A 27,147-nucleotide genomic window follows, 5' to 3' on the forward strand; every position below is an offset into this window, starting at 1 on the left:
ATGCTAGAGAATGCATCTTAATTCAAAGTGAACTGCAAACTGAGTAATGATTAATTTTAGGAAATGGAACCTGGGGGACAAGAGATCAATGTGCAAGTTTACTTTTCCAATGCACCCCCCTTATTAAAAAAGGAGCAAATACTTGGTAACAAAACAAAACGAAGGGCTTGGGTTACATCCAGACAGTTAAGTAGGATGGGGACAACTGGATTTCTCAACACTAATTGCCAATGTCTGTGATGAAGAGGTAGGATTATAAGCAAATGCTTAAATAGCTCTCTTATGCTACTAGATTTCATAGACATTAGGGCTGGAAGGGACCATGGAAGATCATCAAGTCCAGCCCCCCACCCAAAGGGCAGGAAGTCAGCTGGGGTCATAGGATCCCAGCAAGATAAGCATCCAATTTGCTCTTAAAGGTGTTCAGTGTAGGTGCTTGAACTACCTCCGATGGCAGGCTGTTCCAGAGCTTGGGGGCTTGGACAGTAAAGGAATTCTTCCTTATGTCCAGCCTGAAACGGTCTCATAGTAAGTTATAACTGTTAGACCTCGTCATCCCTTGGGGCGCTGTGGTGAACAAACGTTCCCCCAGATCCTGGTGGTCACCCCTGATAAACTTATAGGTGGCCATCAGATCACCCCTGAGCCTGCACTTTTCCAGGCTAAAGAGCCCCAAGAATTCTTCCAACTATTTGAGTTGGTCTAATAAAAGAGATCAGATTTACCCAAAGAACCTTGTCTGCCGATGTCCTTAGACCAACATGGCTACAACCTATACCTTATGCTACTATGATATTTATCTCTGGCAGAAAACTGGAAGTGCCTTATGACTTTACTTGGATGGTCCAGGGCAACCCACTTTTCCACATAAAATCTAAATGCCTTGGTTTGAGGCACTGGACTTCAGTGTTTCCAGTTATTCTTCTGTCTCCAACTTAAGCTCACATAACTTCAGTTGAAAAAATGAAAATGCTGCAAGCAAGCATAGCAAGTAACCTCTACAGACAGCAAAGCTTTCCTCCCTGTCCAAACAGAAAGGCAGCCCTGAAGACCTGGACTACCTTTCCCATGTGTTTTTCAAACAGATACTGCAGATAGCAGCCTTCAGTTTTATAAATCCCCAGGTGCATGGATGCATTTGCACTGCAGGGAGCCACTAGAGGGCACCCTGTATGCAGAAATAACTGGTACTCAAATCCACACCTCTGTTAAATACAATCTTATGATTCTGTTCTGTTCAGGAATAGGGTCATTTTCTCTGCTGGTGGCTTAAATTATAGCTAGGATTGCTGTAACTAAAACTCCCACCACTACTCTGATGCTTGGGTGCATTTTTAAAAGGAACAATCATTGATTTCACTTAATTTCACACCTATGGTTTTTATTTAGTACCCCCTCCCCTTTTCCACTTGCAGCCCTGATTGCATTCCATCCGATTCTCCCAATCTTCCCCACCCTTCAGCTAGCCCTTCCTAAGCCCTGATGAAAGATCTCAGAACAGCTCTTTGCCTCCCACAATAGGAGATGCTGACACTGCAGGAAATCTCTGAGCACCTTAATCCTGCCTTTAGAGTAATACTTGCTGTACATGAGACTCCCAAGAGTACTTCATATTACAGGACCTGGGCATCAATGCAACCAAAAAAAAAAAACTTTACACAATACCTACATGTTTGGATTTCCCTATATGCTGGTGGAATGGGAGCAAATTTGCTTCCAGGCTTCTAATCCAGCCATGCTTATCACTGTAAACTATCACACACACTGTTGCTATTACCCATCTGCTCTCTATCAGTAATAACAGGTCTTGCAGGGGCAAGTGGTGTGAGTATCCTCTCAAAGGACAAGGGTTTGCTTTGAAGCAAATGGCCCTCAGATGAAGTGAAGAAGCTTCATAGTTTCACAGTAGCAAGGGTCAGGAGGGACCTGAAAAGATCATCTAACCTGACCCCCTACCACAGGCAGGAATGAATGCTGGGTTCACAAGACCCCAAACAGGTGATCATCCAACCTCCTCTTGAATTTGCCCAAGGTAGGGGCAAGGACCACTTCCCTGGGAAGTTAGTTCCAGATTTTGGCCCCCCTACCTGTAAAATATTGCCTTCTGATCTCTAACCTAAACCTATTCTCCATCAGTTTATTACCATTGTTTCTTGTCACCCCAAGTGGTGCTGGGGAGAAAAGGGCTCTACCTATATGCCGATGATCTCCCCTGATGAGTTTGTAGGCAGCCACCAGGTCCCCCCTCAGCCTCCTCTTGCTGAGGCTGAACAGGTTCAGGTCCCTCAGTGTCTCCTCATAGGGCTTGTTCTGCTGCCCTCTCACCAAGCGGGTGGCCCTCCTCTGAACCCTCTCCAGGCTGGCCACATCCTTTTTAAAGTGTGGCACCCAGTACTGGACTCAGTACTCCAACTGCGGCTTGACCAGTGTCACATAGAGGGGGAGGATCACCTCTCTGGACCTGCTTGAGATGCATCTTTGGATGCATGACAAGGTATGGCTGGTCTTGCTGGCTGCGGTCTGGCATTGGCGGCTCATGTTCATCTTGGAGTCAGTAACGACTCCAAGATCCCTTTCCACCTCTGTGCCTTCAAGAGGGGAACTCCCCAGCATGTATGCTGTGGATTCATTCTCCCAAGCTGCAGCACCCTGCATTTGTCTACATTGAACCCCATCCTGTTCTCATCTGCCCACTTTTGTAGTCTGTCTAAATCTAGTTGCAGCTTCTCTCTCCCTTCAAGTCTGTCCACCTTGCCCCACATCTTAGTCATCAGCAAACTTTGACAACGTGCTTTCAACCCCCTTGTCCAAGTCACTGATGAAGATGTTAAACAGTGCAGGCCCGAAGACCGAGCCCTGGGGGACGCCACTGCTCACATCTCACCAGGTTGAGTACAACCTGTCCACCACTACTGTCTGGGAGCACCCCATCAGCCAATTTTTTACCCATCCATCAGCCAGGCCAGAACAGGGGCCACCCAACCCCAGGTAGAAGTTCCCTGTGAGACCTCTTCCAACACTGCTTGTGGGTACAGGAAATTCAAAATTTTAAACTGAGGCTGACAGGGAGAACAAAACAAGATGTAGTCCATGACCTATTATTTGCTTAGTATTCGTTGCCCATGGGACAGCAAAGGTTGGGAACTGCAGCACTGAGCCTGCTTCTGTTGTGTCACAAGGCAGAGGCCTTGCATGCAGATAAATACATTCAAAAAGGAACATCCAAAGCACTTGGAAGCATGTAGAACAGTGATACTCAGACCCTGCTTCAGCTTATTGCCAGAAGCTCTTCATAGAAAATGTTTTCAAAGGTTTGGAGATTTTTTTACTGCATGCAGTGGGTATATCTTTCCTGCAACCCTGAATAATGCAATGCAGGCAGGCAATCATGGCTAAAACTAAAAAAGCTGACTACTTTTAAAGTATTTTCCCTGTTATACAGAGCAAATGTTAACTAAAGCACTGATGTTCGTTCTATCCAGATGGAGGGTGTTTGCTACTGGGGTTTGTTGTGGCTCTTTGGTTAACACAGATGATTCATGTGGTTCCTGAGCAGGCAACGGGAATTTGGGAGGCATGGCCTCCTGCGGGATCTTAGCAGCAAGAGGGTGAGTGCTCTACCTCTCTAGCTACCAGCTCCTACTGTATACCCCATGCTGCAGCTGGAGCTAGTGCTGCAGCACAGGGTACACAGCAGCAGCTCTGAAATACAGCAGTGATTGCTGCGATTGCCATATGCTCCAGGTCAGAGTCATTGCTGCTTTCTAGTGCTTGGGGCTGAATCTGACCCACAAAGAGCCCCACGGTCCAGATCTAGCCCAGGGTGCAAGGCAAGTTTGACACCCTTGCCCTACAGGTCTTGCCACTTGAACCATAGAACATGTTACTAGTATGGAGGACCCAGAAAGTGCACCTGACTGGTCGATTCCCAAAGCCTTCCACTGGCTTAAGCTATACTCCTTAAGCCCTGAACTGCAGCCCCACCCCACCCCACCCCACATTCTCTCCTCTCCTATTTGTTTCTCTGTGGCTTCTTCAGTATTGTCCGCAGTCATGGATCCATCTCCCAGTCCCATGGCAGCATGCCCATTAGCAAGATATGTTTCCCCAATTCCTCCTAGACTCATTTTTCCTGCCAAGTCACAGACACTAACTCACCAGCCAAAGCCTGTAGGACAGGGGTAGGCAGCCCCTGGCACAGGTGCCAGAGCACACCACACAAAGGCATTTTACTTGGCATGCATGCCTCGAGGCAGACAGCAGAGGAGGGACTGGGGCTTCACTGACACAACAAGGATCCGGCCCCTCGCAGCTCCGCCACCATCTGCCCCAGTATGCCAACATCTAACAAACTGAGGTTGCAGGTGTTTTTGGCACTCTGCCCAAAAACAGTGCTGACCCCTGCTCTAGGACTTAAATACTTCTCTTTTTCCTCGAACTCTCCTCCTCTGTCTTATCCAATTCTGCCTTTTAAGTTGCTAGGTGCTCAAGACAAGAATTATATTTGCCTTACTCAGGGGCAAATGAACAAAGAAATGCAAAAGACTTGGGGGGGGGTTAAAGCACAGATAAAAGCAAAGCAAGTGAGGGTTTTAACATTTCCATTTTAATGTAGCAAAATGGGCGTCCAAAATAGGTGCACATTGTAATGGCATTACAACCTTGTACACAGATATTTTTACCAAATCAATTAAAGAATTAAATAGTTTAAAATCTTAAGCAGAAGAAAAGACTCCTGATGAACCTCAGATTTTCACTACAGTTTTCAACCTAGAAAAGATGCAAAGAATGGTTACAGCTTGAAAGATTGTATAGCAAGACAGACTGAGAGGTTGCTGTTCACACAAAATTGGTGGCAATGGCCAACACTTTGGAGAACTCTCCACTTTGCTGCCGCAAGATAGAGGGAATGGGGATTTTTATCCTAGTCCCTGTTGGGTTTCCGTTTTCTTCGATGAGCACCACGTTGTTGGAATCAAATCTAGGAGTCATACGAGGACCAGGCATCTTGTGCCCTACAATTAAAGCCTTTTTCTTTTCTCCTTTGATAGCCAAGAGAATCTTATCCCCTACTTTACCAACTCCAGTCTTGTTATACACATGGATGCACGTGGGTGGCCGGTGGTACGGAGTGTTCCCCAAGGCACTGTTGTCTACCACTCGTACACGGGTCAGCTTCTGTACTGCACCACATGCTCCAGTGAGGCTGGCAAAAGAGAAGCAAGAATACTAGACAGGCCTCCTCAAACAATCCTTGGGGATCAAGGGCAAAGAACTGGACGGAATCAAGCTTTTACGCAAGTCACTGATAAGGAGTCGGCAAGAAATACATACCATATTGTTGACAAATCGACTGCATTCAAAGCATTCTCTAACAGCCCGAGGCCACTTTGGGCTTTGCATACACTTTAAAAAATACCAAACTTACAAGGGCCATTCTGCTCTGGAATGCAGCTATAACATGGTGTTTTGGGGGCCCACGTTTACTGGGTCTTTTACTAAGTCCAGGTAAAGTACATCCAGTTCACACACAAAAGGATTTGGGTGTTGGTCAATACAAGGTGCAGCTTGGAGATAACAGAGCGGAGGGGGATTCTTTCATTCTTGCAAAGTGACAAAGGCTCAGCATGCTCTCTCTCTCCCTTCAGTGCCCCTGTGACACCCCACTGCCTTAACACTCTGCCCTCAGTGACACTTTCAAAGTCCCACTGTCTGTGCACAAGTACCACGAATTGGACTTTAACAGACTATTATCTTCATGTTGGTCTGTAAACTCAGCAGGTCTGATCTGGAATAAGCTAGACCAATGGCAGGGCAGATTCACAGAGTACGAAGCAATCATATTCACTTTCCAGAGCTGAACCTGACTTTATGGTACTTTTTTGTTCTTTTATCCAGATGAGGTTTTCAAATACCAAATTTGGAATGGCCCTGTTCAGAGAAAACACAGGCTCAAGTCTAGGGAAGCATTTCATCACAACAGAGTAAGGAGCAGCAATGAAGTTGACTTGAACTCGCCATCCACTCATACTGGTCCAAACGCAGTATTGGACTAACACTAGGAGGGGTATTCCCTGTTGTACAGTGTCCCTTCAAGAAGTTCAGGGTGAAGATATGGCCCATCCACTCAGGCTCTTTCTAGAACAGTGGTTCTCAACCTTTCTGGACTTGAGGCACCCCCTCCATAGCTTCTGTGAATTGAGTGGCACCCCACTTCAAAAAGTAATTTATATATTACTGTGCTTACCTCCTCGCAGAGGGGCTGGGCAGTGGGAGTGGGGGACTGTTCAGGCAGAGACAAGCCTGAGTGTACCCTTATCTCCTCAGTTTGCAGTACCCTTCAAAGGATCTGGCACCACCCTGGTTAAGAATCACTGCTCACAGATCATCAGATAAGGATTTCCACAGTAGGAAAAACACAACCAACCTAGGGCCTTCATTCCTGCTTGAACATGGAGGATTTGTGCACACAGACAACTGCCCTCCAAAGGGGAGGCACACAAATTCCCTCCCACCATACATGAAGGGCAGCATGCCCATGCGCACGTTTAAACAGAAAGGGACAGTTCGGAAAGTGCAGCAAGGAATAAGCAGACTTAAAGAGTCTGTATGAGCAGCTTCTTGCACCCACCCAGAGCATGATTAATATCAATAAGACTTCATATATGCTCAGGGCCCATCTGCAGATTTAATCATGAACACGGGTTAGATTTGCTTTCAAAGGGACTGGTAATTTCATTCCCCATCCTGCCATTTGTAAAAATACCCTAAAGATAACCCGCAGGTAGCCAAGTACAAGGCTTGTCTACATGGGAAAATTAAACAAATACTGGCTACGGTATAAATTCAAACAAAGGGTTATACCCATGACAAGGCCTCTCTTATTCTAGGAGAATGGTGCTTTTTAGATTTAGCTTCTGCAGCTCTTGAAGAAAAAGGTAGTGGGGAGATATGCACAGATCACTGACACGCGCATCTCGTAAATGTTGTGTCCTACAGCCCTTGGCCACGTTCAAATTTTGGTTTATTGCTACAAGGGTTAGGAAGTTTGGCCACCCTTCTCCTTGTACTGAAAAGGGAAGTATCAAGTCCACTCTATATGGAAACTGTATTTCCCTAATCCAGGGCATGTACACTGAGCCTAGAAAGAACAGAAGTGGGTATTGCATGAATGACTATTAAATCAGTAAATCTGCTCAATACATTGAAATCCCTTGCCAAGTGAGGTCCCAAACCTGTCAGATCTGTGCTGGTTAGGGTGGCCATCATAGAGGACATTCTGGTTTTCTGCTACTCTGTCCTCTACTGATACAAAACTTGACGCCTTTATGTTCTCTGTTTTTCTCTTCAAGAGAAAAACAGAGGACATAAACGGATCCAAGTTTCAACTGGACTGTCCTTTATGATGACCACCCCTGTGCTGGTAGATCTGTGTACCCATGCAGAGTACACAGCAGGTCTTCTGGGCTGGTCAAAGCATTGCAAAAAATGAAGTTTATAAAATTTAGGAGGTTTTAAATGCCTGGAACCAGGGATGGGCTCTTTAATAATTTAACATTTAAAAAAAACAAAATCTCTCGAAGGGAACTGTTGAGATCTGACAGAATAATTTTTCAGTTTTTTAAAAAAATGTTGTTCTAAATACTGAGAGGATTAATTCTGGAAAAATTCAAAAACACATGACTGACTTTTCACCATTTAATACTAGGTGCCTGTCTCTCTACCTTTTGCTCAGGTAGGAAATTAGTCTTCTCTGATCCTGCAATCAACTAGACACAGGAAGATGCTCACAAACAAAAGCACTGGTGAGAAGGGCTTCTCTTCCCACACATCTGATTACCCGATCAGGACCATTGTCAATATTGCTTTTTGATCCTCAGGCGTGGGGTTCAAAGCATGAACTGTTATGTTTGGATTGCCTGGATTATTTTTATAAACCATAAAAATTATGCAATTAATTTTTTCTCTTACACAAATTTTTAAAAAAGCAGAAATACTATACATTATGTTTGAATTACGAGAACGGCCCTTTAGAAGAGCGTAATCAGTTTAAAAAAGGATAATCAGTTTTTAAAGAAGTGGGTTCAGTGAAAGCGATTCATAGTGTTCGAAAGATACCTGAAATGTCGCTGGTTGACTGCTCTGCTAAAGTGGGTTAGGAACAACCCCAGCCGTCCATTCACGAGAGCCATTGGAATTCTGGTACAAAGCCCTGCACAGGAAACATGAGAATTATGGACTCTGGAAGTGTGTCAGTACTGGCTTCAAAAAAAGAAAAGATAAATCACAGGCTGGAATCCAAGTGGCACATCTGGGGTATGCCACATTGAATCCGGCTGCATACATAACTCAAGTGCCAACAGTATCCTCGCAGCAACAGGCTTTACTTGAATCTCATGGTCAGTATAATTCAGAAGCACGTAACACAAAGGTGTGTTCGACACGACTGCAGGGCAGTTTTCTACTTAATGGCACAGAGCTTTTTTGGATGGCATTTTCCCTCTTTGTGTGAGCCTTGTAGTTTTTAAACCCACTTAATAATGAATACAAAAAAAGCCTACTTGCTACACAAAATGAAGCTTAAATGGACTATGGTCAGCAGCGCTTTAAATCTTATTAAGCAGGGAACATTCCTCAGCTTGTTTTTAGACTTCAGTATTATTTCACAGACAAGATCTCCTTTCTCTATGGAGCTCACAGAAAGTCTCCTGTTACTTAAAAAAAGTTCAGTTGACACAGTTCTGTGTAGTAATGCTATCCTGTGTCTTTGCAGCATGCCAGCCACATTATGGCCCTGTGCTATTAGAGCTGGGCATAAATTAACCAGATACCAAAATGCATGCATCAAAACGAGACTCCCAGACTTCCTCCCAGGTTAGCATTTTATGTGCTTCTGTTTGTTTGTAGCTTTGACCACAGAATGTCAACTAAATTGCTTCTAACAAGGTTACCTTCTGCTTCTCTCCTTTCCAGAACAAGCATTAAAATACAGTTACTACTACTTGTCTCTCTCAGCCAGTTCTGATAAACTTAGGGGCAGATTCTGACCTCAGCACTTATTAAAGGTCCATCTTGAAGGATCTGCCATGGCAGTTCTGCACCAACACTTGCAAAGCATAGCACATATTCTTAAGTATGTGGCAAACGGCCTAATATCATGTTGTCATGCTTTGAATAAAGAGGTTAGTGACACTGACAGATCATTACTCTATGGAGCCAATACCAAAAATCAAATGTTCAGTGGAGCAACTGAGCCTCAGGTAAGTTAGATGCATTTCTTGAAGCTCTGTTCAAGCTCTCCTCAGCTAAGGATGTCCACCAACCAAAACAAAGCAGCCTTTTTACAGCAAGGTAATTACAACAAATTAGCTCCCTGGCCATAAAGTCCTAGGGGAGATGAGACCTCAGATTTTATCTCAATGTAGCTAACCCTAGTCAATGCTACACAAAGGTAAAAACTGCCTGTGCTTGGTCTCCATCAGTATTTTAGAGTGATATAGCTTGAGTTGCCTTGATGTAACACACACCTCGTTTGATAAGGAAGATAGCCTTTGCCCCAGTTTGCAAACTCTTATGTATGTGCTTGACTTTAGCATGTGAAATTAATGACAAGCCTCAGTGTCTGAGGATTACTTTCATTCGTGTCAGGGCTATGGACCTCTCCAGAAGACCTCTATGAGCAAAGCTAGTGCCTACCCCATGGTCACTGTTAGACTCTACACCCAGTATCCCCTGGCTCATGAAAAACCTAGGTCTGATGAATGACTGACGGCTCCTGAGACTCGGGGGCACCATGGCGGTGAGAGGAGACTACCCGCAGATGCCGCATCGGTGCTGTTGAGTGGGGAATGCCGGCAGATGCCAGCATCAGCCAATTTTGGGGGGGCACGTGCCCTCCCCCAGTGCCTCCCATATTCATCACCTGTGCCAGAGCTGTCTCTAACCTCAAAGTCTCAACATGGCATAAAGTTAACTAGTCCACTGACCCAAAGTCTCTTCTGTCCTGCAAACAAAACGAAGAACGTTTCAAGAACTGTTTAATCAATAATTTGACAATGATGAACTGATATTCCATATCTGTGACAATGCTAAGCAAGTTTTCAGGATAACAACATGAAAAACAAAAAAGAATTTTGATATGGCTGATAATAGTAAATCCATATTAGTAATAAATAATTAATACTCAAACCCATACAGACTCCATATACCATGCAGCAACCCTTTCTCCTTCCGTATAACATTCCCTTGGAGCTGAAATGTCCCCATAATTTGCTCAGTTCATGGAGTGAAAGACATATTATGCTGAATCTCTGTGCTTAATATTACATGAAGAGAAAATGGTATCTTCAGTTAATGCAATTAATGTCAGCAATTCCAAATTTTCCAAGGAAAGGCAGCTCCATTTCAGAAAGGGTAATTGGGCCACTTACAGGATAAGTACAACTTTTTGGTGTATTGCCAAACACTTCTAAAGCTAGCCCCTGCTCTGATTCACTCTTTTATGGCCTTGACAAAGTCACCTAAACTATTCTACCCCGTCTGAGAACCGTAGAGAGTGCTAAACTCAAAGGGACAGATTATTGCTGTCTATGTTGTACTATGTAAATGCTAAGTATTGAAAGCACGTTTTGGTAGTGATCCAAAACATCCCACCAACTGTGGCACAGATCACATCATCAACACCTAGCTTCCTCATTTCCCAGATAGATGTTAGACCATGTCGGCAAATCTTCTACATGACCCAGAAAGAAAGAGACAGGATTTGGCACATGCTACTAAACAGGTAACCGCAAAGTGAGGAGAGGCAAATCAATTCACTTAGTTCTTCTCCGTAAGTTTGCTTTTCTAATCTCATCTCTGCTCGTATTTCAGGGCTGTGGGAAGGAAGAGGTCCTTCCCAGCATTTCTCAAGCATGATACAGTGTAAATGCTTGGGCAGTTCCAAGAACCACTCATCTGGAGTTGGTATTGCCCAATAGGCACATGAGGACACTTTATAATAGCTGAGACAGGCAAGGGAATGTTTAATATTTAAATACTAACATTCTTCTGCTTGCTAAATCATTCATGTCAGGCGAGAAGGGGCAAATCTTTGGAAAGTTCTGACATTTTCACCATCTTCATCAAGGTCACTGCCCAAAAGCATGGCCTGAGACTACCACTGAACCAAAAAAACAATCTGGTATACAGCAAGAAGTGCTTCTTGCTCTAGAAATGATGGCAACACTCTACAAAGCAACACCTCTAGCTCTCCCTTGAGGACACCCTACCTATCCCAACCCACGTGCCAGATATAACTCAAATGCAAAATCCAATTTGAATTCAAAATAAGTTTCAGATAGGAAAGAAAAGAAATCAGTTAAACAAACATTCACTCTCTAAAGTGACCCAATTTATATTCTACTGAACAAGTCTGAAAGTGTAACGCAGTCCAACCCCACTCCAGTAGGTTTTCAGCAGATCTACCTGAAGTCCAAACACTGCACAGAAAAGAGGAACCTTTCACTGATCAGAAGGTGCTGAAGGTATTTATGCATTACACCATTTTGAAGTGCCAGATTAAAAGAAGCACTTTTCCATAGCAGTTAAAGAGGTTTTAATACTGCAAAGTTAAGTGGATATCAGAACAAATATACTGCAGTTCTGGAAAATTTCATACCACCTAACAGAGTGATGGGCAACAGAGTATTTCAGGCTAACATATGTGGTTAGGGTTGCCCCATTTCACTTACACAAGGTGAGGATGTCTCACCACTAACAACAAAAAGCAGCAGGAACTACATCTGCTTACTCACAGAAGGAGCTGCACTGTCCATGAAGTGCCAGAAAGTGGTCATGTACCTTCTTTGGGATTTAAACAAAATGGTGGGGGGGGCTTCTCATTCTCTTACATTACTCCATCCTGAAGTGACCTCTTCCTCATGGAAGCTTACGCATCTCTGAGTTGGCTAAGATCGAGCATTGGAAGTATCTGAAGCCCTGGACTAGAGTCTGGGATGGAGGATGCTTGCCTGTAGTATCTGGGGGCATCTGGGCTTGGGGCTCCACATAGGATGCCTGCCAATGGATTTGGGAGTATCTGAAGTCGAAGGGCGAGAGCCTGGGACAGAGGATGCTCGCCAATTGTAGTGCCATAGTGTTTAGAACGATTGAGTTCTGCCTGCAAAAATCAATATGGTTTTTGGAATGATTGAAAAGATCAATTGATACAATTTGGAACTGATTTGACCTGGAACACGAAATATATTAATATTAAAAAAAAATCTGAGTCACTTAGTCTATAAAAGCACATCTCTACCCTGCCTCCATGCCTTCTTTCACTTTAGTGAGATAGTGCACATTATCCCACCACAACTCCATTTTGTGAACTGGAACCTTAATGTCCTCTGCAGGAGTGTTCTGTATAGTCACCATTACCACTGCATAGCCTATGTGAGCTACAGCAATATGACTGGAGGTTCTGCAAAAACTGTTTACTAATGGCATATTAAGTATTAAAAAGAAAAAAAATAAAAGGATTAGATTCTAGAATTATTGTTGTAATACTTCCTTGAGTAAATCCACTTTGAAAGAAACACTTTCTTTAAATGGGTAGAAAGTATATCTGTACTGTTCAGAAACAGTATCTACTCTCAAGCCGCGGTCAATGTTTGTGGTTCCACAAATGCATTTGCCTTTTTTTTTAGATTTATGCCTGGCCCCTGCTGTACATGAAAACCTGGCACAGTACAGGTGAAGAAAAAAACCTGACTGGCTCTGCAAAGCAAACAGCAAAACTAACTACAGAAAAATTCCCATCAAATGTGCAAAATAAAACCCCTCTCAGTTTGATGCAAAGAAAAAACATCTTTAATTGCTCTCAACCACAGTGATCTTTCCTGAATAGTCAAATAGCAGGTAACAGGATATGGGTTCTTTCTAACAAAGAAATTGGGAGAAAAAACAGTCAAATTCTGAGCCCCAAAAAAGAGAAATGTGCAATGGGTCCTTCATTCATCAGGAAAATGAAGGAAATAAAGATTAAGACAATATGTACAATGCAAGCTATCTGAAGCAGCAGTAACAGGTTGGAGGTTTATTTATAGCATGTCTGCCAATGTGCGCTATACGGTCCAACCGTGAGCTACAGGGGCTCAGGTAATTCACAGTTTTCTTCATAAAGGAAGAGATGTGATTAAGGGCTTGTGTGTGTTAAAAATACAAGAGATATTCATTACAATGGTATAATTGGTTTTACAATAATGACAGGCTGAGGGGCCAAAGATTCACATGGAGGGAATTAATTCTTCTAGAATTAAAGTTTATGAATAGGATTAGTTATTCATCTGTGTATCTAGTGATTCAAGGTAGCAACAGAAACTCCTTAGAGCTGGATTTATTAATGAAAGAAGGAATAATTCCACTCTTACAAATTTCAAGTGAAACTCACAAAAGGTGATAAAAGATAGTTAAAATATTCTCAACTGAAACCTGCAAGATTATTTTTAGAAATACGGGTATCTGAAAACCTTTTCACAGTACACTTCTCATCTGTCTAAGATACTTAAGTGGCCCTCATTGCTAGGGTAGTTAATCTTTTTAATATATTTATCCACACATCACTCCCAGTAAGAAGGAAGGAATTATTCCCTTTTTAGCAATGAGCTAAATGAAACCACACAGGAGATAAGTGATTTGTCCAAGTTCACAATGGGATCCTGTGGCAGAACAAGCTCCCAAATCCTACACTACTGGCCTCACCTCTGGATTATCCTCCCTCACCTGAAGCTTCTGCAACTGCAAACAAATCCAGCCAGATTTCTGCAAAATTGGATTCTCCTTCCAGTTCTTCAAAGGGTGTGTGATATACATAATCAATTCCCAAACAAAGCTTTCACCTCCTAAAGACAAACAAGGTCTAGCCAACAAATTAATAATGGCAAATCAGGAAACCAGGGTCTGTTCCCGGATCTGCCACTGACGTAGGCTCTCTGTCTTCATAACATATGATATGCTTACATTTATTTAGATAGCTAATGCCAGGGAGGTGTACTGGTATTCCTGTACCTGGAAAGTATTCCTAATTCAAATTAAAAAGAAAAAAAGAAAAAAGGAGTTAACTAATTGCCTAGGGTCTCAGTGCAGTATAGCACAGCGATCATCCAGGCAGGGGTTGCCTTGGCACCCTGGAAAAGAAGCACTGGTATACTACAATTGTGCCTCTCCACAATTGTTTCCTCTTGCCCCCACAAAGGGCAGACAAGTTTTATACAATTTACTGGGAAAGAATTGTTGAGTGGCTCAATTTACTGTGCCATAAGAGAACTAAGACATGTGTTTTGTCCCCTGGACTTTTGGGGACAAGTGAGTGCTGCCCCAGTGAGGCCACAATAACTTTGTTATGGCTTTAGAGTGGGGTGGCCAACCTGTGGCATGAGTGCAATAAATGGCATAGGTAGGCCTTGGGTGGTACATGCCTGAATTGGGAAGGGGATAGGCAGCTTAGTAGGGCAGAGGGGAGAAAGCAGAGTAGCAGATCAGGTAGACAGGACAGGGCAGGAAGCAGAGCAGCAAATTGAGCAGGGGGAGACTAAGAGGGCACTGAGGGAGGGTGGGGGCTAATTTGTGGCACACCTGCAAAAAAAAGTTGCCCCCACTGCTTCAGAGGGTGGCTGTTCACATCCACAAGTGGCTAAGCTATGTGGTCAAACACAGGAATAGTCCCTAAAGTTAGCTCTAAAGCACAGACATAGCCTGACATACAGTAGGTTAGTATTTCTCAGTCTTTTCAGGCTGGTGAGGCTAAGACTTTTCATGACCCCCTTACATTTATTAGAAAGTGTCTATGATCATAAAGCTAAACCTAAATAAACACGTTATGAGAAGATCACAGAGACTTGACCTTGAAGCATAACAGTACACAGGGAGAGAGATTTCTTCTGCACTGTGTTGTAATATAATTTTTTATGTCTCAGATACCCCCTGGTGGTCACTACCTACATTTTAGTAGTGTCCTAGACTGAGCTGTACAACAAAGATGAAATGTTTGCAGTCTAGAAGCAATATATGGCTGTGGACAGTTATAATTTTCAAGCATTTTAAAATGGGAGGGGGGAACAATGTTCTGAGGCACGCATAAAACCACAAAAAATGGCACTATTTACAATCGCCAGGAAATATTGCATTGGCTAGAATTTCCCACAAAATCAACCTAAAAAAACAACCCAGCATATTATTCACATAATATACTGTTTTAGAACATCCCACTGCTTACCACAACACAAAGACAATGCGACAATCACTGCAGCCATAGATCACGTGATTTAGAGTTTGTCTGAGAAGTGATGCAGACTAAGTGAAGGCGCCAGTCAGTGAAATGAAAATGTTTCAGTGCCATCTTTTAAGAAGTGAAACGCAATGCCAATACCCTTCACCAATCAGTGACAAGGGCCAGGGCCACCAGGAAATTCTTCCAAAATCAGCTCTTCGTGCTGCAATCAAGCCATACAAAGTATTTTATGTAGTCTTGTCAAGTAGATCCCTAGTCATAATAGTATGGAATGAAAGAAGTACGAATTGTTACAATATAACCATTATATATGCATATTCCTACAGGGATACAAGTGTGGCAAAGCCATTGTAACTTTAACCCTGTTTCTTTCTTTCAGGACTAAAATTATAGCAAGTAGGAACATACAAACATAAATTACATCATAACAGCGGATGCCAAGTGAACATTATTTCTGTCTGTTAAACCCTAAATGAAATATGGGTAAATTTACAATTGTTTTATTCCATTCATTCCACTATAGGAGCATGCGAACATAACAGTTAAATCAGATTAACTTATACCAGTATACCTGTTACATCTATTGGAGTCATGCTTGACTACTGAAAAAAAATGTCTAGCACTGACCCTTTTCATCCCTTTCCTACAGCAGTACAGCTCACTGAGGAATTGCCTGCCCCTAACAATATGTTTGTCCAGCACTGAGCACAACAGAGTTCTGATCACAGTTGGGAACCTGACCGTATTTGTTTTTGAAAGGCAGAATGAAGAAAAAAAGCTTTTTCCAGAGTTATGGTTGCATTAAGTAGGGACAGACGCTAATCTTCAGCTAACTCAACCTTCCTGTCCTGCTTAACTAAAACTGAAATCCTAGCTGCTGCTGAAGACTGGTCTCTATGGGCAGGCCTAAAATTTTGAAAATAGCTAAAGAATCCCCAAGGCTGTGAATCAGAAGGACAGACCAGGAGCAGCTAGTGGACAGCAAAACTATCCTAAGAAAGGTTAGCTTTGATAAGTGCGACATCAAGACCACCAAAAAGGAAAGGCTGAAGTGCTCAATGACTTCTTCGCCTCAGTCTTCACATACAAGTTCAGCTCCCAGACTACGGCACCAGGTAGCACAGTTTGGGGAGCTGAGTAGCCAGCAGAGGCGAAAAAACAGGTTAGAGACTATTTAGAAAAGCTGGACACATACAGGTCTATAAGGCCAGATGGGATAAACCTGAAGGTCAGGTGATGAGATTGCAGAGCCATTGGCCATAATCTTTGAAAATTCCTGGTGATCAGGAGAGGTCCTGGATGATTGGCAAAGAACAAACATAGTGCCCACATTTAAGAAAAGGAAGAAAGGAAGATCCAGGGAACTACAAACCAGTCAGCTGTGTCACCTCAGTCCCTGGACATATCATGGAGTAGGTTCTCAAGGAATTCATTTCTAAGCACTTGGTGGAGAAGGAAGAGTGATTAAGAAGAATCAGCATGGATTCACCAAGGGCAAGTCATGCCTGACCAACCTTCTAGCCTTCTATGATGAGGTGACTGGCTCTGCGGGTGTGGGGGACCAGTGGGTGTGATGCACCTTGATTTTAGCAAGGCTTTTGATACGGCCTCCCACAGCATTCTCACAGGCAAGGAAAGAGAGTACAGCTGGATGAATGGACTGTAAGCTGGATACAAAACTGGCTGGAGCATCGGGCTCAGAGGGTAGTAATCAATGGCTCAATGTCTAGTTGGCAGCCAGTATCAAATGGAGTGCCCCAAGGTTTGGTCTTGGGGCCAGTTTTGTTCAATGTCTTTATCAGTGACCTGGAAGATGGCATAAAGTGCACTCTCAGCAAGTCTGCCCGTGACACAAAGCTGAGGGGGTAGCACTCTGGAGGGTAGGGCTAGGATTCAGGGGGACCTAGACAAATTGGAGGATTGGGCCAAAAGAAATCTCATGAGGCTCAACAAGGACAAGTGTACAGTCCTGCACTTAGGATGGAACAATCCCATGTACCAGTACAGGCTGGGGGCTGACTGGCTGGGCAGCAGCTCTGCAGAAAAGGACTTGGGGGTTACAGTGGACAATAGGTTGAATATCAGCCAGCAGTGTGCCCTTGCTGCAAAGAAGGCTAATGGCATTCTGGGTTGCATTGGTAGGAGCATTGCCAGCAGGTCAAGGAAAGTGATTATTCCCCTCTATTCAGCACTAGTGAGGCCACATCTGGAGGACCACGTTCAGTTTTGGGCCCCCCATTGGAAAGGGGGCAAATTGGAGAAGGTCCAGCACAGGGCAACAAAAATGGTGAGGGGGCTGGGGAACATGACTTATGAGGAAAGACTGAGGGAACAGGGCTTATTTAGTCTACAGAAGCGGAGACTGAGAGGGGGATTGAAAGAGGATGGGGCTGTTCTCAGTGGTGGCTGATGACAGAACAAGGAGCAACAGTCTCAAGTTGCAGCAAGGGAAGTTTGGGTTAGATATTAGGAAGAATTTTCTCACTAGGCAGGTAGTAAAACACTGGAACAGGTAACACAGAGAGGTGGCGGACTCTCCATCTTTGGAGGTTTTAAGACCTGGCTAGACAAAGCCTTGGCTGGAATGATCTAGCTGGGGATGGTCCTGCTTTGAGCAGGGGGTTGGACTAGATGACCTCCTGAGGCCCATTTCAACCCTCATTTTCTATGATCTTAATGCCTCTGGAATAAAGAACAGCGAGCCATTAAGACAACTGACTCCCTCAGCTGCCTGAATACTAATGCCACAGCTCCTGTACTAGCCCTATTTGAATCATATAGGGAACATGGGCAGAAGCCCACAAAGAAACTGCTAGTCCCCTACCTGTTATTAGAGGGGGTCACTAGGTATGCAATCAACAGCTTCTAAGGGGCAACAGAGATGGGGGGGGTCAAAGGTTGATCACCGGTGCGCCAAGGGGGACACTGAGGAGAGCACACCAGCCAGCACCCACTGGCCCTTAAGCAAATCCAAAGAACATGTGGACACTATGCAATGAAACTGCCTGGAGACACTAATGGATGCAGGATAGCTGACACATTAGGCATTTTTGCTACATCAAGGAGTTTGTGGGCCAAAGCTCACCAAGAAATTATAAGCCCTCTTAAACAGGAAGCCCACTAAAAATGCAGCAACTAATTTCTTGGGACAAATCATAAGAAAAACAGGAAGGGAGTGAAGGTCACAGGTTAATAACAAGGGAGCTGGAAAGGGAGATTGGGCAGAATACACTGGCCAGTGCCCACTGACCCTTGGGAGTCCAAGGAATCAGTGGCCAGTGAAACTGCTGGGACACATGAACAGATTTTTTTTTTTTTTCTTCCTGTTTTTTTGCACCGGTCCTGGAAGCACTGCAATACCAGGTCAATGCATGGAGTGGATGGAGCACGCTCCGGTTCCACCACCCAATACCAAAAAGAATCTGCTCAATATAGACCTCCTATGGAGGACATATCAGAGACAATTACCCTGGGGAGCTCGCCTACGTGGTCACGCTGCTTCCCAGATGAGGGACAGCTGCTACACTAGGCCTTTTCAACATGCATAGGGCAATGTGGGCTAATGCCCACCAAGTAAGACTACAAGCTCCCTTCAGTAAGGGTGGGGGCACTAAGTGAACATCAACTAATTGCTGGGGACAACTAAGAATGAAAACAGGAATGGGAGTGAAGGTCAAAGGTTTATAACCAGTGCTCCAAAGAGGGACACCTAGCTTTGCTCACTGGCTCCCAAATGAATCCAAGGAGCCAGTGGACCCCACCCAGTGACACTGCCCAGAGACAGGCCTATTGGTCACTTTCAGGGGATCATGAGCTATTGCCTACCAAGAAGAAAGGGAGGCCACTGAGAAAATAACTAATTTTTTGGGATAAAAGGAAGGCAAAACAGGGATGAGAGTGAAGGTCAAAGGTTTAAAATGGGTGCATCAAGGGGGGGGACACCAAGCAGAGCACATTGGACACAGACTTCATAGACATTCAGGTTGGAAAGGACCCCAAAGGATCTTCGAGTCCAGCCCCCTGCCCCACTTGATGGTCCTTGGGGTCCCTTCCAGCCCAAATATCTATGAAGTATATGTCCACTGGCCCCCTGGATTTACTCCAGGGCCAGCAGGCACTGGCCCATGTGCTCTGCTTGGTGTCCCCCCCTTGATGCACCCATTTTAATCCTTTGACTTTCACTCTCATCCCTGTTTTGCCTTCCTTTTATCCCAAAAAATTAGTTATTTTTTCAGTGGCCTCCCTTTCTTCCTGGACATGGCCCAGTGAAATTCTGTTCAGGAGATGTGAATGGACCAGGGACAAAGCAATTGCCCTGCAGTCCCTGGTGGTCACCCCCAGCCGGAGCCTTCGTCCAGGTCAGGTGTATGACCAGCTTGACTAGAGCCAGGACTGCCTGGACACAGGCCTATTTGTCACCTTAAGGGTCACAGGCCTAGGCTCACCAAGTAACTTACTGGCCTCCCGCAGGTGTGGAGGCTACAGGAAAGATGGCAATTGAATACGTGGGGCAAATAGTAATGAAAAGAGGAACAGGAGTGGAGGTCAAAGCTTCATAACAAGAGTGCTAAGAGGGGGCACTGAGCAGAGCACACCAGGCATCTTCCACTGACCCTCAAGCAAGTCCAAGGAGCCAGCAGACACTGCCCAATGCTCCTCTGCTAGGACACAGGAACAAAATGGGGCAAGAAAAGTGGCCCTGCAGTCCCCAGGGACCCTCCTGCTGCTCCGACACAAGAATCAAAGCAAAGTGCTTCTACCACAGCTAGAAAACCAGCTCCACCCTTAATACAACCCCCCCACCCGTGTGGGGTATGAAGGGGGGATTTTGAAGGTGGGGTGGGGAAACATACACCGTGCGCGAGAAAATATGGCAGCACAAAGAGGAGGGGGAGTGGGAGGCGTCTCCCCAAGGCCCTGGCTGTGCAATGAGCAGCCCCTTGACTTGGCAAAGGCCGGGAGGAGCCAGCAGGAGGATGAAGCAGTGGAAAATCGGGCCCCCACGGGCACGTGCACGGCCTGCCCGCGCTTCGGCACCCCCCGCAGGGGCAGGGGCAGGAGCAAGGTGCCCCCCATGAGCAGCAGCGAGGCAACCTCCGGCAGGGGCAAGGGCAGAGCAGCACACCCCCCAGACGCAGCCTGCTGCAACCCCGCGCCCAACTCCCCCTCCAGCACTTACAGGCCACGAGGTTCCACAGCAGCGCCCCCTTCCTAACACGCGTGCGCGCAGAACCCGCACCCCCACCAGGCGCACGCGCAGCCGGCTCCTCCCGGCTCCCGGACCCCTCCCTCCTCCCCTGCGCCAGGCGCGGCCCCGCCCCCTGCTCGCGCCGCCAGCCCGGGCCGCGGAGCTCCGGCTGCTCGCAGCGCTGGGCGCGGGGCGCCTGCACCGCTCGACGGCACGGACAGCGGCACGGCTCGGCCCGGCTCGGCCGGCAGGCAGACAGGCAAGCGTGGTAAGCGGGCCCGGCTCTGCAGCACGATTCCTGTCGGGGGGGGCCCTTTGCACACCCGGGCGGGGTGCGGCGCGGGCATGTCCCCGGGCTGCCTCCGCGCACAAAGGGCGGTCGCCACTGCAGCCGCCCGCTCGCTCCTCTCCGCTGCCGCAGGATCGGTGCTGGAGCCACCGGGGCTGTGGGGCGCGGAGCCGCCGCCGCGCGCTGTGCTCGGTGATGCCCCTCCCTCCCGGCGGGGGTCGTCGCCCCTGGCCTGGGCCGGTGCAGGGGGGCTGGCTGGCATTGCCCGTAGTGCCCGGCCCCATCCCTGCCGTGTGCCCGTGCCTCGCTGCGGAGGAAATCGGGTTAGTTGTTCGTGTTACAAAACGGACCCACGCCTACACGTAGGCACACACGTATACATACGTACATGCACACCTATGTGCATATAGATACAAGCATGCACATCCACACACACATACATGCATATGCCTGGCGTGCATACATACCTACACGTGCACTCACACATGTATACGCTTTGTGCACATGCACACATGCATACCTACATACATGTGCACATACATGTATGTATGTGCCTGGTGCGCATGCACGCACACACACAGACATAATATGCAAAAAATGTTAAATTGTTACTGAGCCATAAAACATTACAGATTTCTGTGCCGTTTCACATCTTTTCGCTGTGCTGGAATTGGGAATAGCTTAATAAATATATGTCTCTTAAAAATGCCCTTTTGCAGGTTGTTGGGTGTATGTCAGAGGGCTAATGGCATTTTAAAAACGAAGAGGGAGGGCTGTGGATGGGGAGGGAGTAGCCGATGGATGGAGAAATGGAGGGGCGTGAATGGAGCATCCCAGAGTGGGTCTGTGGGAGCTGTGGTAGGATTGGCTGGCCGTCGCTATACTGAATGCATTGGTTCTGAATTCAGTGCCTGCTTGAGAGGCTGGGACTCAAAAGGGGTGTCGGGGCATTGGCTTATTAGCGTCATGCATTTCGCACAGGAATATTATGCAGCCTACGTTTTTTAAAGGTGGGGAGCATTAGAAACAAAATGCCATCCCTTCTGTCTTGTGGGAGTCCTGATGGTTGAGCATGCTGGACTCATGATTGCTTTAGCTGTGCTTAAATAACAGATGGGGACACTGCCTCGGGGAACCTAGCCTTTAGAGCTGTCATTTTACAGTTGGCGAGCATAGAGGGGCAGACCCTTGGGTCAGCAAGGAGCCCTAAGGGTTCGCGGTGCTGGGAGTGGCGTATGGATGCCTACAAGCCATGGAACACCAAGCTGTGTTGCAGCTGCAAAGCAATGCAAAAAACTGTTTTTCTGATGAAAAGCTGGTGCCTAAATATGCATTAAGGATTTATCCCTATGATAAATTGCATGAGTGGTGATGTATAGCATCTTACCTTTTATATAAATCATGATTTAAGTATGTGTCATGCAGAGGTACTGAGAATGCTGAAGCAGTGTTATCTGCAGGGCAAATGCTATAGCATTTATTTCTATATAACAGAATCCATCCAAGTTTCCCTGCACCCTGTCCCCCCCACCCCAGTGAAATCAAAAGGAGGCTTGTCAGCTCATTTGTTGGTTATAAATAATAGTTGACATTTCCTTTTGGGAAGGCAGGGTGCCGGTTTCTAGTGCTAATAGGCTTGGTATTGCCTGACGCCCTTCTCCTGGTGGCAGACAAAAGACAGGTTGATGCTGTAGGTCTGTCTGCTGCCAACTCCTTGCTCTCGCCTCTTTTAGATAGGACTGTAGTACTGTCCTCTGTATAAGGCTGCCCTTGGGATATCCAGTTGACACAGACTATGGCTGGTAGAGCTGCAGGGATCACTGCGCGGCTTTCCTTAAAGATGATGCTGGCTGATCCTTTCACTTTGAAATGAAATATGAGGTGTTGACATATAAACCTGTGGTGTGCAGCCAACCTTTCTCTCCTGGTGTATTGTTGTGGTGGTCAAGAGTAGTCAAAGAGAAGCCAGAATGGTGGGACTTACAGGAGGACAGGAGAGACTGGCAGATGCCTAGGGCTTATGGGGAGCATTATAATGCTTGGCACTTCTGGCACCTTTCACCCAGGAGCCATAGAGCTCTTGACAAAGATGGGAAACTGAGAGACAGAGGGTAAAGGACTTGCCCACAGCCATACAACAAAGTAATGACAGAACCAGAGCTGAGGCCCTCAGTCACTGTTTTTAAATTCTCTGCTCTAATCCTAATCTTCCCCCACACATGCATCCTTATCAGTGTGTGTAGCATTGGGCTCAAGTCACCTGCTACAAGTATTGCATAACTGTCCATTGGATGTTAGAGAACTCACAACCAAATTGAGGGCAGGGAGTGGAGTGGAGTATGGTGTAGTCCTGTGAAGGGTGGTTGGGCAAAAAAGCCATGCCTGATACCAGCCACAAAGCCTGAAGCCCAGAGTTGATCTGAGGGAAATCCTGGTATAGATATATGTGCTGTACTAAGAGCCTCCCCACCCCAGATCCGTCTGTTGTCTTTTGTTCTGGCTTTTGAAGCAGTCCATTTCATCTCTTAGTCTTTGTGACATCTGAGGCCCCATGGTCACAAACCAAGTGATGCAACCTAGTACTGATGTGGTGGTGCCCATGAGGACAGTGTCTCAGACTTCTGCAGGTACCACACCCCTGCCCTGTACAAGGCCTTGGAAAATACCATTGCAAGGATAAATTCCTCCTCAGATGGGCACAGTGGTTGAACCATATGTGCTCTAATAGCTTTTTATCCTTCTCTAATGTTTCTGGTTCTGTGCAGAGACAATCATTGAGCTCCTAAGTAACTCCAGGAGGGCTCTGCATGCACCAGAAATAGCAAAGCATTAAGGACATTACCTTTAATGACTGCAATTAACGCGCATCTTACCTAGGAAAAGCATTTTCCCCTGAATCTTTCAGTCTTCAGCATATTCTCTGTACCAGGATGTGGGGGGTTAGGGAAGATGTCCAGTTAGCATGGGTGGGAGTTGCATGCAGAAGAGAAGATTGAGGGGGTTAGGAAAAGACCCCAGCAGCCCAAGGGAGTGGGTTCTGTTGCACAAAGTTTGGTCTCTCCATTACTTCCTGTGGTAAGTGATTTTGAAAGAAGCTGACTACGGGACTTTTTGAGTGTTTTGGTTTTGTCATCAGGAGATCTCAGTCATGGGGCTTTGCATGTTGATATCTTCTTCCCCTTTGACCAGCACACAGTTCTGTCCTCCGCAAATGTTCCCAAAAAATGAGTCAGATCAAAATAAAAATCATGCAACTGGCTTAAAAATAACCAGCACTAGGTTTTTTCTTTGTGCCTTCACAGCCTTTGCTGTAACTTCAGCTCATTTTTTTGAGCTTCCCTCAGCTGTTGTAGACTTGTCTACATCACCTAGGTGCACCACTCACTCACTCCCACTTGCACTTGCTAAGTCCTGAAAGTAGGCAGTGTAGCTGTCTTAGACTGGCACTGCCAGTAAGCAACCTAGAGATGGTGAGCCTCAGACCAGTGCAAGGCCTGTACTCGGGCCACTCAAGGAGGCTCCCCTGCCTTATTCCTGGGCTTTGGCACATGTGGAGTGGATGCAGATAGGCAGCTTGGACAGGGATCCTGCACACCACACAGAAATGAGGTAGACAAGGCCTGAGAGACTGGACGCTAACTCAAGATATATGTGGAAAGGCTGCGTTTCATGTCCAATACCCTGCTTCTAGGAGCAAGGGCATTAAGAGGAGTGGCAGACGATATGAGGCTTCTGACAAAGTCAGAACAGCTCGGCAGTGCCGATAACACATTTTATCCAGTTCCAAATAAGCTTGTGCTGAGCCAGTGGGAGATGAAGTGCCTTGGGTGCCACAGTCTCCTGGAATCATGCCACAAGCCCCTGTTGCTGCCTTCACCTCTCGTCACAGGGCCCCAGCCTGGGGAGAAGGCACATCCCAGCATGCAGTGCTCCATCATCATCTAAACAGCCTGAATGGCTAAGAATAAGGCGACTGGGACCTGCTGTGTTTAATATAAGCCATATCCAGCCCCAGGGTTCCTCAGTGTGGGTGCCTCCTAGCAGAGTTAATTGCAGACAGGTGATGATGAAGGCTTCAGTGGGTGGTTTGCAAGAATCTGAGAGCTCTGCAGTCCCCTCCCCTGTTGTGGCTCACTGGAGTTTGAGGATAAATCTGGCCCAGACATTTTTGGTTCAAAGATGAAACAAAAATATTATGTTGATTGATGGATATTTGGAGAATGCATCCCCCTCTCTTTGTCCCCCTCCTCTCTCCACTCTCAAAACTGACTCTGTTCTGTTCAGTGGAGGCATGGTCAAGGTATTTTATCCCAAGAGCTGCTTTCCAAATGCAAGGAGATGAGAACAAATGCAAATACAAACTTTGCCACTACCCCATCACATGCTTCTGCGTTTTGGTGCATCTGGTCCTGCTCCAGCCCTTCTCGCTTTCTGGGGGTCATGTCATTTGCTTGTTGACCCTTCAAGGTGAGGATTTCTATGTACCCGCCTGGAAAGGGCCTGGAAAGGATCGAGCATACTGTATGGCATTAGACCAGTAGGTTAGGCAGAGGCCAGAATCTGCCCTGTTTTTCTCTCTGTGCCTCCATGATGTTTAGCTTGAGAGTTTCAATGTTTGTTTTATTCATTCATTCATTCATTCAGCCTGTGCCACGGTGCATCTCCAGCCCCCACCATAGCAGTCTCTATCAACACAGTCCAGGGTTATCCTGGAACTGGCTGTCCCTGTACAGCTGTCCCTACAGGGACAAAAGTATCCTCCCAGAGTCCTCACTTAGGAGCAGGCCCTGTGCAGACAAACTGGTATGTGGGGCAGTGAGGAGAGCTTACAAAGGCCATTTTGCAAATGCTTCCTTATTTCCTTAGCCTCACCAGATGTGATGAATGCTGCATGTAGCACACTGTTACCCACCCCAAAGAACTTGCCTAAGGAAGTTTCAATGTTTTAAATTTCTGTGGGCTGTTGGAAACTAGGACTGACTGGGGGTCCTCAGGACTGGAAAATCCTTGGCAGGTTTCTTGCCTAGCATACGGTAAGGCTGCAGACAGGAGGTTATTGGTGCAGATGGCTGCTGGAGCGCCTGAGAAGGCCTTGGAGAAGTCAGGAAGCTGATGCACCCATCCTGTGCCACACAGGAGGGATGCCTGCTCAGGCCCCGGCATTGGTCTGCAGGCAGGCATGGCTAGAGGGAGGAGAGCAGAGAAACAAATGGTATCCAGTTTCCGAGGCATATTTTCCATACAACTTGGCAAGAATGGGAAGAAGATGGGTGGCCTGTTCAAAGCGAAAGGCAAAAGAACAAGTTTCCTACCTCCCAAACAGGCTCTGCAAGCCCTAGGCATCACATAATGGGTTTGGAGGCAGGAGGAATGGGTGAGGGGGCACTGCTTTCCTGAACAGTACCATGGCAAGTTCTCCGAGACGCTGCTTGGTCTGATGTTCGTTGCTACAAAGCTGAGCCTCCTGTCTTCTCTTCCATCTCCAGGGCTTGAGAGTGCATTTCAGGGTGTGGCCGAACAGGCCTGTTTATCTTCACCCCCTATTCAGTAAGAGCAGTGCTGTCTCTGGGAGTGGAAACAGGCATGATGCAAGGCGGTTACTGGGGCATGGGGACCTGCAAATGTTGCAGTCAGATGGTGCTCAGGGAAGTGAGACATTAAGCTACTACAGAGCGTCATTGAACAGTTCTACTCCCCTGTTAGAGTCTGACAGTAAGCTTGTGGTGATGCCCACTGAAAACTAGACAGAGCTGAAGCTTTGTTTCACTGTGACCTAAGATCGAAACATCACTCAGTCTTCTGGAGTAGAGGGATTACATGCTCTGAGCTCTTTTCAGCTTTTCTCACTACTTTCCACCAGTCTCTTGCCTAGATGTCCTAGCCTCAATGCTGCTGCTTTTCAAACTTCTGACTGCTGCCCCTCTGTGTCCCTGATGGGAGCTCCTTCAGCCTTGCTGAGTGTACTGGAAAGAGCTCAGCCTCCCACCTGCTCCCCAGTGCAGCCTTCCTCCATTAAGGTCTCCTCCTCTCATCAGCCATATGGGACCATGCAGAAGCCGCCCTGCCTTTTCTTATTCTAGAAAAGGAACCTCCTTTACTGAAGCTGTTGTAGTACCAGCGGCCCTCTGCAAATGCCCTCTGCATGCCTTGAAATACGAGGCATTTACAGAGCCAGGGAGCAGGGTTCTACAGAAACCAAGCCTCAAGTGATACCTTCTGTCCTGACCCTGGCAGCCTGTGGCCCAGCAGCCTGGCTGCATCTCCAGGGTCACAGTCAGTAAAAGAGAAGCCAAATGTATACGTTTGGCTGGGAGATGGTGAGGCGCATGTGGGACCAGAGTGCTAATTTGATATGGAGAAAGAGAACAGGGTATGAAATGGCAATTCCCTCCTTCTGAGCCT

General features: G+C 46.3%; 2 protein-coding genes and 1 pseudogene across 5 annotated transcripts in view; 1 reads left to right on the top strand and 2 right to left on the bottom strand.

Moving 5' to 3' along the window:
• Positions 1-4,584: 4,584 nt before the first annotated feature.
• On the bottom strand, positions 4,585-20,550 carry MRPL14 (mitochondrial ribosomal protein L14). Its single transcript, XM_090046280.1, has 3 exons — positions 20,448-20,550; positions 8,119-8,212; positions 4,585-5,206 (listed from the first exon to the last, which is right to left on the bottom strand). Exons 2-3 carry the CDS (start codon positions 8,190-8,192, stop codon positions 4,840-4,842), a joined length of 441 nt encoding a protein of 146 aa, XP_089902406.1. The 5' UTR covers positions 8,193-8,212; positions 20,448-20,550; the 3' UTR covers positions 4,585-4,839.
• Positions 18,595-18,822, bottom strand: LOC149873509 (U2 spliceosomal RNA; annotated as a pseudogene).
• A 31-nt stretch (positions 20,551-20,581) lies between the features above and the next one.
• The window catches only part of TMEM63B (transmembrane protein 63B), a 91,367-nt gene continuing 84,801 nt past the window's right edge, over positions 20,582-27,147 (top strand). For 3 of the 4 annotated variants that reach the window (XM_090046248.1, XM_090046269.1, XM_090046277.1), the window contains exon 1: positions 20,592-20,724. The gene's annotated coding sequence lies outside the window, so the exon portion shown is untranslated. Of the gene's footprint in view, positions 20,725-27,147 lie in introns of all 4 variants that reach the window. The other variant, XM_090046255.1, reaches the window with a different exon arrangement.

This window comes from Crocodylus siamensis, chromosome 1 (assembly GCF_052110815.1).
Source record: "Crocodylus siamensis isolate JL-2025a chromosome 1, ASM5211081v1, whole genome shotgun sequence".
In the NCBI taxonomy this organism is placed as follows: domain Eukaryota; kingdom Metazoa; phylum Chordata; order Crocodylia; family Crocodylidae; genus Crocodylus; species Crocodylus siamensis.

Excerpts from the sequence above, each read along its gene's own strand:
- MRPL14 (XM_090046280.1), bottom strand. The coding sequence starts at position 8,192 with ATGGCTCTCGTGAATGGACGGCTGGGGTTGTTCCTAACCCACTTTAGC. Across the intron at positions 5,207-8,118 it reads GTCAACCAGCGACATTTCAG|CCTCACTGGAGCATGTGGTG; the intron begins GTATCTTTCGAA and ends CTCTTTTGCCAG.